This window comes from Salvelinus alpinus, chromosome 1 (genome assembly GCF_045679555.1).
Source record: "Salvelinus alpinus chromosome 1, SLU_Salpinus.1, whole genome shotgun sequence".
NCBI lineage: Eukaryota > Metazoa > Chordata > Actinopteri > Salmoniformes > Salmonidae > Salvelinus > Salvelinus alpinus.
Genome location: NC_092086.1, coordinates 110,589,462 through 110,605,095, shown reverse-complemented (window position 1 = coordinate 110,605,095; position 15,634 = coordinate 110,589,462). Strand labels below are relative to the sequence as shown.

At 43.0% G+C, this 15,634-nt stretch overlaps 2 protein-coding genes across 2 annotated transcripts; both read right to left on the bottom strand.

The window, feature by feature from the left end:
• Positions 1-179: 179 nt before the first annotated feature.
• Positions 180-7,922, bottom strand: dnajc21 (DnaJ heat shock protein family (Hsp40) member C21). The gene is made up of 12 exons (XM_071341099.1): positions 7,361-7,922; positions 6,967-7,060; positions 6,450-6,573; positions 5,450-5,578; positions 4,918-5,046; positions 4,356-4,528; positions 4,007-4,143; positions 3,614-3,707; positions 3,261-3,401; positions 1,932-2,201; positions 1,618-1,708; positions 180-1,366 (listed from the first exon to the last, which is right to left on the bottom strand). Exons 1-12 carry the CDS (start codon positions 7,455-7,457, stop codon positions 1,208-1,210), a joined length of 1,638 nt encoding a protein of 545 aa, XP_071197200.1. The 5' UTR covers positions 7,458-7,922; the 3' UTR covers positions 180-1,207.
• Positions 7,923-11,422: 3,500 nt separating this feature from the next.
• bxdc2 (brix domain containing 2) lies at positions 11,423-15,580 on the bottom strand. The gene is made up of 9 exons (XM_071341130.1): positions 15,391-15,580; positions 15,102-15,213; positions 13,767-13,881; positions 13,596-13,645; positions 13,214-13,287; positions 12,934-12,984; positions 12,697-12,798; positions 12,382-12,510; positions 11,423-12,053 (listed from the first exon to the last, which is right to left on the bottom strand). Exons 1-9 carry the CDS (start codon positions 15,532-15,534, stop codon positions 11,811-11,813), a joined length of 1,020 nt encoding a protein of 339 aa, XP_071197231.1. The 5' UTR covers positions 15,535-15,580; the 3' UTR covers positions 11,423-11,810.
• Between the last annotated feature and the right edge of the window lie 54 nt (positions 15,581-15,634).

Below are 15,634 nucleotides of genomic sequence, written 5' to 3'. Positions count from 1 at the left end.
TGAGACTTTGGGTAAACAAGTACTTGCTTAGGTATAGATTAAATACGTTGAGTAGGGTGGTACAATTCATATGCGCTGGCTCTTTTCTCATCTTCTATTGCCCACTCACATTCCCCTTTATTTACATGTGAATTGTAATTATAAGTAGATTGAGAAACACTTCATAAATAGATTTGAAGTGAGCCATAAACACGAAACATTTATTCATCAGACATGGCGGCAAATTCAATGAAAAGTGAGTTATATGCACAGCCTTAACTTAGGCTCTGGGCTAATTAAGAACAAGGCCCTCGCACAGTTAAACCTCCCAATTCACTGCTTTGACTATGTTTCTATCCAAAACAGATCTCCGTCAAATAAAAATTAAAACCTGACAAAGATCTGTTTGGGATGGAAACGTTGTCAATAAAGCTGTGAATTGGGAGCTTTAACAGCGAGGGCCTTGTTCTTTACAGGCAAATTCAATGAAACGTGTCAGTGTTTATGCAGAATCTTTTTTTTTAAGAAAGTGGAAGCTTTAACACGGGGTCAGATTGTTATTTGAATAAATATAGCGTTGAGTGAGCAGCAGCATCGGAATAACGTCCAGTTGCTTAATGTCCCTGACCAGAACGGCTGCAAAACTTCCAAGGATCAGTCGACACAAAATGGACGTTGTTGACACAACGCTGAATTGTGCAGCATGTACTTCTGAGCAGGTACAGTGGCAGCACCTCTAACATGGTCATATTGGAAGGGTGGAATAGATATCAGTTGGACTTGGCTCACTTCCTGACATTATCTGTAGGGGGCAAGCCTGAGACAGACCTCCAGACACAGAGGGTGTGGAGGCTGGCCAGACAGAAACATCCTCTACAACTCCTTTATCCAGTCTAGCCCGGAGGTCTCAGATCTGTTTGTGCTGCAAAGCCAACTGCTATGGTGATTTGGCATGACAACGACCATAAGAGTTGGCTACGCAGGATCACCAGGCAACGTCCAGTCCTCCATGACTGGACCTATTGATTGTTTTCTAACATGCAAAAACCTAAAAACAGCAACCAGACAGTCTTCAACTCCTTTTCAGACAATCTTTAACGTTTTTTAAAAATTCCAGGCCTTCAATACCATGAGTGGCCTCCTATAATATCTAGTAAGACAGTAGACAGTCGTCCATCTCTACAGCCCAGTGGCTGGTGTTAGTCTTTGGCCCCTCCTGTATCCCCCATCATCTATTCTTCCTCTTCTCCTTCTTGCTCTTGCCCGTGGCGGGTGCACTGTCACCGTGTGACACGGCTGTAGCGTGTCCTGTCGTCTTCAGGTGGTCAAACAGTTTGTTCCTGGTAGAGAACTCATAGTGACAGGTCACACAGCGCAGGTTCAGCTCCTTCAGGGAGTTAAAAGACAGTGGAATGGTTCATTAATGAACTCATAATCGTGTAACAACAAAACACCTGTGGATACTTTTAAACAGGCCATTTTGACTCACGGCGATGAGAAATGCATTTTAAGCAGCCTCAAACAAGGTGATGAAATCATTGTATAACATTTCAATTAAGGGCACTAAGTTCTGGTTAGTACAAACCCCTCCTGGATTGATTAATCAATTAAGGCCCGGTAGCTGTGGCTGGTACAAACCTCTGCTCCTCCTTTCTCCACACCTTCCTGTGGTTGGACATTCTTTCTGATCTCCTTCCCTCCATTCTTCTTCCCCTTAGTCTTTCCAGAGCTGATAAAGATGATGAATATATAGGCATGAATATACCTGTATAGTGGCTAATGATTATATTAGCACTGCTCTAGCATGGTCCCAAGTCGGTTTTGCCGTCTTGCCAACTCAAGACAGCACAAACTGATCTAGGACCAGGCTAGTGATGCATTGCTTTATCCTAAATACTGTCAATTCCATCCTGTCACTAGTTTTGATAGAAGATGGGGGCAGGTCAGTTCACCTCTTTGGTTCTGTGGCTGTGAGGTCTTCCTCCTGCTGTCCGTCTTCTGTTGGGTCCTCACAGGGTTTGTCCACAGCTGCCTGCTGGGGCTCTGAGGCAGGCTGGGGGTCCTCTGCCTCACCGCTGGTCTGTGTTGATAGAGGGCTCTCTGGGCTATTGTCTGTGGGGGTGGAGGTGGGCTCTGGGGCCGCGTCCTTCTCTACTACCTCCTCTGTGGGGCTCCGCCCATTTTGCTGTTGTCTCTTTTTCTTCTTCTGCTTTTTAGACAGCCTGGATGTTAAAATGACGTTATTAAATCTACCACTGTTTACACAGCGTACAAAACATTAAGAACACCTGCTCTTTCCATGACAGACAGCCCAGGTGAAAGCTATGATCCCTTATTGATGTCACTTGTTAAACCCACTTCAAAATCAGTGTATATGAAGGGGAGGAGACAGGTTAAGCTAACATATGGAATTGTTTTAAGATGGTCATACCCAAGGATCCTTTAGCCATTTTAGGACCCTTAAAAAAAAAGTCTAAAAAAAAATGACTGCAGGAAACATTGAATTTGGCCTTACTGACATTAGCTCATAGAAACTCATTGAATTGGAGCTTCATACATGGATAAACAGATGGTTCCCCAAAATAATCTAAAAAGGAAGGATGTTCTGAAGTATCCGTTTTATATCCGATAGATAAAAAAAGATCAGGAAACTTATATTAGACACTAAACTATCTCCATATATACTGCCATTCATTTTTAACTGGTGCCCGGCTAGTTTCAGACTAATCTCGAGGCTTGTGAGGATCCTAGAGCTCAACATGTGAATTTTGCTCTAGAACACCAACATGAACGTGTTTGTGAGACACTCCCCTTTCCATAGAGGGGTCATATTAGCATATAGGCCAAACTATTGGGGCGATACAGACAGAAGTTGGCAGATCGGCTGTACCGACTTCAGACGAGGCCCGTGACGGCTTGTGGAGGTCGTAGAGCAAAACGGAGAACACCGTGTTCGTGAGAGTCATCTTTCCATAGTTTGTACGACAAATCGTTCGGACACTACAGACGTTTTCTTGAGAAGACAGATTTTCGGGGGTGGGGGTCTCATTGTCTGACAAACACTGCTCCACCCTAGATGCCGAAGGGCAACATCGGCATTTGAGACGCAGCCCAAATATCCATCTTAAAAATCCCCATCAATGCGTGTCAGTGTTTGACTGTGTTATTTAGATTGACTCATGTTCCTAATGTTTTGTACACTATTTTATTGTCCAATGACAAAAGTAACATCCAGGTAGTTTCTCATATTTTGGATGGAGAAAATATATCTTTGAACTTACTTTTGTCTTGGTGCTTCTTCTAGTTCCTCATCCTCCTCTTCCTCATCCTTCAGACCGAGGGTCTCATCCTCTTCTTCCAGTTGTTGCCGTAGTAATACCACCATCTCTCTATGTTTCTTTGATTTCTCATGATTCTTCATTCTGTGCAAAAAAAAGAACATGTTTTAGTGATGAACTGAACTCAGTCTTCCCTCAGGTAAACCGGGTTGTGTTCATTCGGCACCAAAAGGAAGAAAACTGACTGGGACTACCTGGATTTGACCAGTAAGAAATGTTCATTTTGTTTTTGCAATGCAGACTGCTTTGCAACGTTTTCCATTGTGTGCCCTAATGAACACGACCTCACTACTTACGCTTTGTCTGATTTGAAGGATTTGTCACATGCAGGGCAGTACAGGTCATCATAATAGTCATCCAGGAGTTCCTCGGTCTCATCTTTCTGTTCATCTGTGGAGAACAGATGTGTTACATGGAGACCGTTGTCGTGTATGAGAAGAACCACCACCACATAAACCAATGTAAAACGCTTTGAGATCTGGTGGTAAATGAACGCACCCCACAGTTAAATGTGACATGGCAAACTGCTAGAAATGCAGTCCCTTGTCATTACTACACAGGCAGAAGCTACAGTAGATTAATATATGCCTGCTACTGTATGAAGAAATATCTAGCCCTTCTCAGAGTGAGTTGGTGTTTTCACAGTCTGAGACCAGAGTTACTATGCGAGAGGTCTGCTCTGTACTGACCCCCTCTTCCCTGGTCCTCCTCCTCGCTCTCTGACGCGTCTCCAAACTCCTTTCCGTACTGAGCCTCCATCTGCTGCAGCTCCTTCTCCATCTCAGACATGGCTACCCAGCTCTGCTCCTTGTAATCCTCCGCCAGTCTAGGAGAGGAGACAGAGGTCTGACATCTAGACAGAGGTCTGACATCTAGACAGAGGTCTGAGTGGATCAGTTTAAGGCGAGGTTATTTTAACACAAGTATATAGATCAGTGATTCTGTACAGTCCAACTGCAATGTAGTCAGCAACACTCACTTGGCCTGTGAAAGCTTCTGTTTGTTGGAGAGGCATATCATATTTCTATGTGAACTCACTTGGCCTGGGACAGCTTTTGCTTGCGTCGTAGCTCCTCCACTTTCTTGGCCTTCTCAGCATTCTGCTCCTCCACCAGCTTCTTGTGGACCTGCACCCTCTTGTCACGCTTACGCACAAACGCCACCAGTTGGCGCACTAGCTCGCTGCGCTCCTTCCTGGCCTTGTCTCGGACCTTAGAAGAAGAATACTTTATGGTCCATTCAGATCTGTTGTGTTGAAGGAACGGCGCTGGTTCTATATCAAACGGCTCACATTTAATCGAAGTCTCACTTCCTAACATTTGTGAGCATAACAAAACATTCAGTTGGTTTTGCCAATCTTCAGTGGCTCATACCACACGTATGAACTACATATGCACTGGCTGAATAGGAACACAGGCACTTAGAATACAATAGCCTTTCTCAAGGGCACAACGGCAGGAGCTGAGTGTTCAGTTCCATTCCCATTTTTGCTTCGTCCGGGCCCAGGGATTGAGCCAGCAACCTTCTGGCTGCTGGTCCACCTCTCTAAGGCTACTGCCTCACTGTAAGGGGTTAAAGGCCAAGAAGAAAACAACAGTACCTTCTTGTTCTCCTTCTCCATGGCCCTCTTCTCCCAGCGGTTGGAGGCCTGCCTCGTGTCATAGTCCTCCTTCCAAGCAAACTTCTTCCGGGTGCAGAAGCTCTGCCAGTAGGCGTAGAAGAGGTGAACCTGGGAGAGGAGGAAGCAGAGAGCTATAGACAATGACTACAGCTCAGGGAGCAGAGAGGTAGGTACAGTACAGGCGATGGTTATAGGCTTTAGTGTGGAGCTGCTAAACCATTGGGCAAACTACAGCCCTTGAAGGATGTCTATTTAATCTGTGCAGCCCTCCGTTGAATTTCGATATCTCAATGTGGACCTCGAGCCAAAAAGTTTGCCTATAGACACAGACAGTGTTTTATGAACTGGAGTCTATAATAAAAAGTTTGTCCACCCCTGTGCTAAACCATATGGTATTATATGATGTATCCATTTAATCAACGTATCTATCATCAACACGACACAATGACTTATGTCTCTCTCTGTCTGTCTGTGTGTGTGTGTGTGTGTGTTTAACAAGGGCAAACGTTACCGTGTCATAGTCACTCTGAGAGTCTCCAAACGAAGGGTACTCATCTTCCTCCTCGTCCTCCTCTTTACTGTGATCCATCTCTTCTGTAGTTATGGACTCAAACAGGTTCCTGTACACTGTGTAGAAACCCTGAGAAAAGGAGAGGGGAAACCACTTTTTACCTGGTTGTCCCATTGAAAAAAAACAGGGAGCCCTATAAGGATTAGATCCTCTATACAGCGAACAAATCCACATTTTCTCCACAGCAAACACTACACTGTAACAATAATTATTATACTGTAGAGAAACACCTTCTGTTCTACACGTGTGTTGTTACATTTCTACATCCACACAGTGAGACATACTAGTACACGCTGAGACCTGGGAGGCCGAGTGTGGATTATTATGTCAGAGTACTACTTGTCAACCCTCTGCTGGTAGAAAGTAACACTACTCTGCAGCCCTCTGCTGGTAGAAAGTAACACTACTCTGCAGCCCTCTGCTGGTAGAAAGTAACACTACTCTGCAGCCCTCTGCTGGTAGAAAGTGACACTACTCTGCAGCCCTCTGCTGGTAGAAAGTGACACTACTCTGCAGCCCTCTGCTGGTAGAAAGTGACACTACTCTGCACCCTCTGCTGGTAGAAAGTAACACTACTCTGCAGCCCTCTGCTGGTAGAAAGTAACACTACTCCGCAGCCCTCTGCTGGTAGAAAGTAACACTACTCTGCTGGTAGAAAGTAACACTACTCCGCAGCCCTCTGCTGGTAGAAAGTAACACTACTCCGCAGCCCTCTGCTGGTAGAAAGTAACACTACTCCGCAGCCCTCTGCTGGTAGAAAGTAACACTACTCCGCAGCCCTCTGCTGGTAGAAAGTAACACTACTCCGCAGCCCTCTGCTGGTAGAAAGTAACAGGGATGGGCAACTAATGGGGTTGGGGTCCACAAAGAATCTGAACTCACTAGGGGACGCAGTTGCTCCCCCCGACAGAGATGCTCCCTCCCTGACTGTCACACTCACCTCCTCATCATCCCCGTAACCAGAGTAACAGGTGACAGTGAAGAACTGGACAAGGTCAACACTTTCATCAGCATACTCCCCGCTGACCCCACCTTTAAGGAGAGCCTCTCTGTGGTTATCATACCTGGAGATAGGAGTCGAGAGGCGGGAAGCACAGTATTAGCATTACTATAGCTCTTCACTCTTCCTAAATGAGCGTTTCCCCAATTCCTTGCATTCTCTCCTCCTTAAAATGCATTGGAGGAGAAGGTCCAAGGGCTAGAACCTTGGACCATCTTTGTCAAGGAGACGAGGGACAATGCAAGGAATCAAGGTTAAGACAAAGATCTGTGCTGGTCACTAATATTAACTTATTTCCATACAAAGTCCTGGCCTTAAAAAGTTAGATTTCATAAAGGAAGAAATTCCAGCACACTGGTCATCTTGGATGCGCCAAACAATTGAATTGATCTCACACCAACATCTCAGTCAAAAGATGTTTACTACTTTGGATACTGAGGATGAAGTTGTTTCTCACCAGGCTCTCTCCTGTGGGTCGCTCAGGACTTCATAGGCCGCCTGGATCAGTTTGAACTGCTCCGCTGCCTCATCTGCACTGTCCAAGTTCTTATCTGAAAAAATGGAATTAAGATGTTCAACAAATAATACCTTTAGAAGATAAACATAATATTTTTTGGTGAAGAGAGAACGTCAAAGACACCAGTTGCAAAAACAGTGCGAACTAACTGGTGGTAGTTAACTAACGTTACTAATAGCTATCTTGTTCTACTTGTCAGTCTCCCAAACCGATTACAGTTTAGCTACCAATGGGGGTCACTGGCAGTGGCCTCTCTGATCAGTGAGCTAACAGCTAACGTTAGCTGGCTAATGTAGCTAGCAAGTTAAAGACACGGCAACAAGGTTTACTGTACCTGGATGCCATCTCAGGGCTAATTTCCGATATACCTTCTTCATATCATCATCAGTCGCGTCCCTTTTGACACCCAACACCTCGTAATGACACTTCATTTTTAGTTGAGCTGGTTCAGCTAGCTGAAATCCACACGATTTGGCCTGTTGCTAATGTTAGCTAGCTAAAAGGCTAAGCTAACAGCCTTCCCTGTCCTCAAAACAGGACAACTCAGTACAACAGTAACCGAAAGTTATGAATGACAGTGGACAGATCTACAAATAAATGTTATATTCATTCTACTTAAAAATGCATAGTTTGTCCTTGTATCTCAGCTTGAAAAACACCGCACATCGTGGACTCGCGTCAATACTAACGGTGACTACGCGCTTAAATATGACGTAATTTATCATGGACAGTCTTTTCGTAAAGAAAAAGGTCCGAAAGAAAATTGTTGTAAGCTTGATTTCTGTTGATTGTGAATATGACAAAAAAATAGGTGTGTAACTGACAGCAACAATTCTTAACATTTTAAATCCACCTAGGTGTGCTTTTGCAGAGGCAGCAGCTTTTCTTCCTGGGGTCCACAAAAAAACATGACAAGTAACAAAACACTGATAGACAAGAACAGTCACACAAATCATGTGTGTCCCCTCACAGACAGTCGCAGCCTTTCCATGAGATGTTTAATTCTTTTTTTTAAAGTAAATTTTGCTGTTTGCTTGAGATGGGAGTTGCATGTAATCATGGCTCTGTATAATACTGTGTGGTTTTTTAAACCTTTTTTTAACTAGGCAAGTTAGTTAATTAAGAACAAATTATTATTTTCAATGACGGCCTAGGAACAGTGGGTTAACTGTCTTGTTCAGGGACAGATCAACAGATGTTACCTAGTCAGCTCAGGGATTCAATCTTGCAACCTTTTGCTTCCTAGTCCAATGCTCTGACCTGCCGCCCCAGACAGACTGAAATGTTGGTGTTGGAGTGAATTCGTTTTGGCCTTGGGGAATGTGAAGAGACCCCTGGTGGCATGTCTTGTGGGGTATGTCTGGGTGTCTGAGCTGAATGTTTATGCAGACAATCTGGAATTTTCATTACAGTAATACTTCCCAAAAACTAGAAGAGAAGCAATTAATCTCTCGTCAACCCTCAACCAGGAAAGACAGGCATACATGTTGTTCATGTTAGTTCGTTATGTGCAATTAAGGCCAAGGTGTGCTGCTCTGTTCTGAGCCAGCTGCAGCTTTGCTAGGTCTTTCTTTGCTGCACTTGACCATATTAACTAGACAGTAATAAAGATGGGACAAGACCAGAGGCTGAACAACTAGCAGAGTTCATTTTTCTGTAAAAACACAGAAAATATTTTAATAACAGACAGACCCCTCCCCAACTGCACAACAACTTTGTCAATATGACTTGACCATGATAATTGACCGTCCAATGTTATATCTAGGAGTTTATCTTCCTCAACACTCACACCCTTTATACACAACTCCAGTTGAGGTTTAGGTCCAAATATAATGCTATTAGTTGTAGATGTTTTAAAGACCCGTTTATTATGAATCACCCATTCTGATACTGACTCTACTCCTTATTTAGAATTTCAGGGAGGTCACTGGCTTTGGGTGCCAACATGTGTGTAATCAACCACATACAGTGCATTCGGAAAATATTCAGACCCCTTCACCTTTTCCACATTTTGTTTTGTTACAGCCTTATTCTAAGGATCAGCATGGCGGCAGGTAGCCTAGTGGTTCGAGCGTTGGGCCAGTAACCGAAAGGTTGCTAGATTGAATCCCCGAGCTGACAAGGTAAAATTCTGTCGTTCTACCCCTGAACACTGTTCTTAGGCCGTCATTGTAAATAAGAATTTGTTCTTAACTGGCATGCCTGTTTAAATAAATTTGAAAATTGATAAAATATTTTTTCTCATCAATCTACACACAATATCCCATAATGACAAAATAAATGTTTTATATTTTTTATATTTGCACATTCATAATTTTAAAAATTAAAAAATATTTACTTAAAAAATCTGATCCTTTGCTATGAGACTCAAAATTGAGCTCAGGTGCATCCTGTTTCCATTGATCATCCTTGAGAAGTTTCTACAACTTGATTGGAGTCCACCTGTGGTAAATCCAATTGATTAGACATGATTTGGAAAGGCACACACCTGTCTATACATGGTCCCACATTTGACAGGCGACGTCAGAGCAAAAACCAAGCCATGAGGTCAAAGAAACTGTTCGTAGAGCGCCGAGACATGATTGTGTCGAGGTACAGATCTGGGGAAGGGTACCAAAAAATGTGTGCAGCATTGAAGGTCCCCAAGAACACAGTGGCCTCAATCATTCTGAAATGGAAGAAGTTTGGAACCACCAAGACTCTTCCTAGAGCTGGCCGCCCGGCCAAACTGAGCAATCGGGGGAGAAGGGCATTGGTCACGAAGGTGACCAAGAATCCGATGGTCACTCTGACAGAGCTCCAGAATTCCTCTGTGGAGACGGGAGAACTTCCAGAAGGACAACTGCAGCACTCCACAAATCAGGCCTTTATGGTAGTGGCTAGACGAGAGCCACTCCAAAGTAAAAAGTACATGACAGCCCACTTGGAGTTTGCCAAAAGGCACCTAAAGACTCTCATACCATGAGAAACAATATACTCTGGTCTGCTAAAAGCAACATTGAACTCTTTGGCCTGAATGCCAAACATCACATCTGGAGGAAACCTGGCACCATCACTACGGTGTATCATGCTGGTGGCAGCATCATGCTGTGGGGATGTTTTTCAGCGGAAGGGACTGGGAGACTAGTCAGGATCGAGGGAAAGATGAATGGAGAAAGTGCAGAGATCCTTGGTGAAAACCTGCTCCAGAGTGCTCAGGAACTCAGACTGGGGTGAAGGTTCACCTTCCAACAGGACAACGACCCTAAGCACACAGCCAAGATGATGCAGGAGTTGCTTCAGGCTTCAAGTCTCAATGTCCTTGAGTAGCCCAAACAGAGGCCAGACTTGAACCCAATCAAACATCTCTGGAGAGACCTGAAAATAGCTGTGCAGCGATGCTCCCCATCCAACCTGACAGTTTGAGAGGATCTGCAGAGAAGAATGGGAGAAACTCCCCAAATACAGGTGTGCCAAGCCTGAAGACTTGAGGTTGTAATCATTGCCAAAGGTGCTTCAAAGTACTGAGTAAAGGGTCTGAATACTTATGTAAATGTGATATTTCAGTTCTTACTTTGTCATTAGGGGGTATTGTGTGTAGATTGATGAGGGGAGAAAAAAACGATTTAATACAATTTAGAACAAGACTAATGTAACAAAATGTGGAAAAAGTCAAGGGGTCTGAATACTTTGAATGCACTTTACATTCATTCTAGCTTGGTGTAAGTAATTTGTAAAAATGTCAAATCGAGAAAAGTAACCACCCTGTATGTACCTGATGTTGGAGAAGCTTTCACTGAAAAACACTAGGTTATATTGGCTAATAACTCTCCATGTGATTGCAGGTGATGTAAAGCCATAGCAAGTCAATAAAGAAATGTATGCTCAAAGGCTGCACTAAAATCTAACAATACAGCTCCAACTATCTTATTATGCATTTCTTTTAACCAATCATCTGAAGTCTGAGTCAGTGCAGTACAAGTTCAGTGCCCTTCTCTACTGTATATGAATGCTGAAAGTCAGTTAACTTCTGACAAACAGCCTTGTATTTGGACAATTTTTTTCAGTTTACTAAGAGCAGGCAGCAAACTGAATGGGTTTTTAGGCAGTGGAATGACTAGCTTCCTTCTATGCCTGTGGACATACTCCTTTAGGCTTTGGTGAAAGAAAGCGCAGAGCTGGCAACATCTCTGTTAAGTGTTTTGACATTCACAGTCACCAGTACTGTTGGGGAGGGGAGACAGCTTTAGTTCATTGTTATTCTATACCTACTGAAGATAAAGGTTTGATATAACTATATTAGATTTGCAATCAATATTGACAAGGCTGGTCAAGTTACTAACGCAGGCATCAAGTCAAAGGAGGTCCAGTCATCGGTAAATCAAGCTGACATCTTCAGGAATGAACAGGAGAAATAAACACTAAATCAAAACTTTATTTCATAATTGTAAGAAAAGCTGGAGCATAACAGAAGATACAAAGCTGCTTTAGTACTTTTTTTTGCAGCGAAAAAAAAAAAAAATCCAACACATAAATGACGTATTCTGAGATGACCCTTCACAGGCTGCAGACTTGATGGCCGACTCAATCCTCCCAGTTTATGGCCAAACAAATGTCCTAATTTGTCTTTTCCCGATTCCTTCTTAAACGCATTGGAGAAGATTCTAGGTCACTCCCTTCAAACTTCTCGTTTGAGTTTTGAAAATTAAAGACATGGAATTGAGGAAAGACAAATTGACAAAGAAACAATGTAATCACTTTCCAGATGACTTCTAGAAGACCCAACAAATCAACCAGTCTCTAGCCTAACGCTTCTGCATCCTCTGTCGTTTGAAAGCCTTGTGTTTGTTCTTCTTCACTACTTTAGCTGCAGGAGCCTCCAGCTCAATGTGGACTGGCCTCTCCTCAGCCGGCGTGGCAAACACGTCATCTGTCACGTCCCTGGTCACCACCTCCTTGTTCTCCGTCCTCTTCAGCTTCTGGAGCTCCTTGACCATCTGTCTCTCCCTCAGCCTGGAGGCGGTGGCCATACGGATCACACGCCGGCGCTAAGGGGAGATAGAGACAACAATGAATTACTCTGGGACAGTGATTAGTTATGGTCTTCCTAGTCTCAATATAAGTGATCAGATGCCCGGTGCTGTGGGGAGACAGAACAACAATGAACCAATCTGATCTAGAAAAATGTAACCATAATAATTCAAGACTGCCCCATCACCAACAGTACACGGTCTAACTAAGTGATCACAGTCACCAGTACTGTTGGGGAGGGGAGACAGCTTTAGTTCATTGTTGTTCTATACCTACTGAAGAAAAAGGTTTGATCTACCAGTGATGTAGGGAGGGGAGTCCACTAGGAATCAAATGAAATATTACCGTGTTCGGAGACTCGAAGTGTGGGTTCTCGAAGAGTGTGGGGCCGCCGAAGCTCCCCTGGAATATTTTGATGAGGTTCAGGACGAAGCGAGGTCCAATTTCTACCATCGATGCATCTTCCTCAATGATCTGTGGGACACAGAAATAAGTCAAAACACATGTTGCTCTAATAACTTTGGCCATTCAAGAACATTACTTCTAAATCAGGGAATGTTTACAACACGCTGTTCGAAATGATCAGAGAATATATTATATTCCACATACATTGGACCACATACTGTATAATGGAAAGGGGAGCAACTTAGTTAAACTCACCTGATAGTTTCTGAACCATATCCTGTTGTCTGTTATGGTGAACGTGAAGACATGGTCCACAAAGGGCTGGCTCCTGGGGTGGTACTGGGGAGTTGAAAATGTCTACAAAAAAACAACACAAAAACTCACCTCTGAACGGATCACAGCGTCACAAGAAAAGCAAAACAACTAATAAATGGTAATTGCATTGTAATTTTTGGGACCAAATATTTTTGCTGTAATGATAATGAAACTAACCTGGATAAAGAGCTCCTTCAGCAGTGCATAATGAGGCTCCTTGTCAAATTGCTGTTGGGTTGAAAATAAATAGAAACATGAATTCATTAAACAGTATCCCCGTACAACTTGATGGTGAGGCCCATATGAAGTTAGTTTCAAGAGTATTCTGTAACACTATGGGGTGGTGTCCCAGACTCCGATTAGGATATTCTCAAAGTATTTTGCATTTTAATCCAGGACTAGGCATAAATCTGTGTCCGGGAATTATGTTGCCGTTGACTGAAACCGCAATACTCACAGGATCAAACGACAGCAGTGGTCTGGATCCCTTCAGACAGTTCCCTGTCATTTTGAGTTCGGCGAGTGTGTGGACTACAGGAAGAGTAAAAGAGTGAAAAATGATGAAGCTGTAGCCTGTGGTCATTATTCTATTCTATCATAGTCATTCAGCAGACACTCTTATCCAGAGCAATCAGGATTTAAGTGCCTTGTTCAAGGACAGAGATTTTTCATATGGTCAACTTAGGGATTTCGGTTACTGGCCCAACACTCTGAAACACTAGGCTACCTGCCGCTATTTGATACCAACAGCTGTTTAACCACTGTTACTTGATTGAGACAAATGCAAAACATAGTCTATTCATGTCATTTCACACACAAACTCAGGCGATGACACTCACCATTCTGAACCAAGAACTTTGCAGATGGTCCGTGGGGAACATTTGCAACCCTATACAAAAAGAAAGTGACTGAAATCATTACATTTTAAAGGTGACGTTTTCATAGACATGTCAAGTGACAGGAATAGAATGCTTTTGTGGAGAGGATTTGTTGTTAACTTTGACACTCACCACATATAGAGATCCTGCTTCTTCTTTGCTTCAAAGAATATGCATTTGTTGCAGTTCTTGATTTCACACACCTCGTTTATGACGAAGAGTTTGTCCTTTCTGTCCATTTTTGTGTCTGTAAGAGTAAGGTCAAGTCTCCTGGGTTATACCCAACTACATACCTTGATCAATATCACCAAATCACTGAAATAAGAAAATACAAACATGTAAAAGGGAACAAACTGAACCAGTATTTGGGCAGAGGAGGAGATTAATATATGAGGTATTCTGTAGGCCAGTTTGCTACCATTCATTTCCCCATTAGACAGCTCTGCAAGCATCATGCCAAAAATTGTTCTTTACTCACCAAATATGGAGTTTGGCAGAGCAACTGTCGTCATGCCCCTGTATGCAAATTCCCAAATAGGTCTTAATAATAATAATTTTAAAAAGTACAAGCAAACGGAAAACATTTGTTTGGATAGAATCTAGCATTTTTGACCAAGTACGCACACGCCAAATCCACCTCGTCGGCACCTCCAATAAAATCACTCATTACGGTCACACACAGGTTGGCTTAGCCTTTGATCATGACTCAGTTCCATTACACACAAGTCATTGAACAAAAGCGTCTTCTGTACAGGGGAGTTTTGTTAAGAGCCCTGACACTCAGTCTGAACCTTAACACACATTACATTAAAACACCTTTATAGGGTTAGTGTTACCACACATCCATGTTACAGAACGTGTTTACGGAAGGGACCACCTGTGCTAATTTAGCATGCTCTTAACACCTGTACGTAACGGAAGACCACCAAAAATATTGTTGGCTGCAACTGTGATCAAGCCGGTTAAAACAGTGTACAGTAAGTGTATATTTAGCATTTGTGAAATTATTTTGATGTTATTTGAAAGTAAAGGGCTTTGTGTTTCTACAACCGTAACGCAATTTTGAAACAATTGACGTTTCAATCATTCTGATTGGCTGAGTATGGCTCCCCAGTGTGTGGTCCTTGCGCCTAAGTAGACGGGCCTATGCCCTCCCAGGCCCACAAATCCCTTCCCAGTCACGTGAAATCCATAGATTAAGGCCTAATGAATGTATTTCAATTGACTGATTTCCTTATATTAACTGTAACTCAGTAAAATCATTGAAATTGTTGCGTTTATATTTTTGTTCAGTATACATACCATGTGTGACCGGAGTCCATTTTGTTTGTTGCTCAGCGAAACTCCATATTTGATGAGTAATGAACGTATTTTGACATTATAATGTTTGCAGTTGCAAACTAGGCTAGAGAAGAGACTCGTGATATCAATCGTCTCCTCTGCTCACATACTGGTACAGGAACAAACCTGCTTTCGTGTGTGGCATCATTGTCCTGAGGTCCTGCATCAAATGTCGTGTTCTATAGTTGATGCCCCTTGAAGAGAATACAAGAACTCGCTCTTTGTTTCTCCACTTACCCTGGAAATCAAAATCCAATTCATCAACACATTGTTTCATAGACGATCTCTACAGTCATGTAACATTAGTCCATGTTGTTGTCGCTGTTTATATACAAGACAGACAAATATGTAACGTTTGCTAGCTAACTTTACAAGTCAAATTACTGGCTAGTAATTTCATATTTGACACACTTACCATTGACACGGGTGCTGGGACGCTGATTTCCTTGTTCTGTTCCGTCTCTGTATTTCGGGGTTCATTTCCATTTTCTACTAATTTAACTTTCTTTGCTTTTCCACCTGGACCCTTTCCTCCACGTTTTCTCTTGAGCGCCGACATTTTGATTTCTGACACGCAGTCTCAGAACGGTAGGAACAGAGCGAGGGCAACACACGTGCGAGCAGGACAAACATTTAAAACAGACGCCACCTGGCGCCGC

Excerpts from the sequence above, each read along its gene's own strand:
- bxdc2 (XM_071341130.1), bottom strand. The coding sequence starts at position 15,534 with ATGTCGGCGCTCAAGAGAAAACGTGGAGGAAAGGGTCCAGGTGGAAAA. Across the intron at positions 15,214-15,390 it reads TCCCAGCACCCGTGTCAATG|GGTAAGTGGAGAAACAAAGA; the intron begins GTAAGTGTGTCA and ends TTTGATTTCCAG. Across the intron at positions 12,985-13,213 it reads CACTGCTGTCGTTTGATCCT|CAATTTGACAAGGAGCCTCA; the intron begins GTGAGTATTGCG and ends TCAACCCAACAG.
- dnajc21 (XM_071341099.1), bottom strand. The coding sequence starts at position 7,457 with ATGAAGTGTCATTACGAGGTGTTGGGTGTCAAAAGGGACGCGACTGAT. Across the intron at positions 6,574-6,966 it reads GACCCACAGGAGAGAGCCTG|GTATGATAACCACAGAGAGG; the intron begins GTGAGAAACAAC and ends TCCTATCTCCAG. Across the intron at positions 3,708-4,006 it reads GGAGGACCAGGGAAGAGGGG|ATGAACAGAAAGATGAGACC; the intron begins GTCAGTACAGAG and ends TGTTCTCCACAG.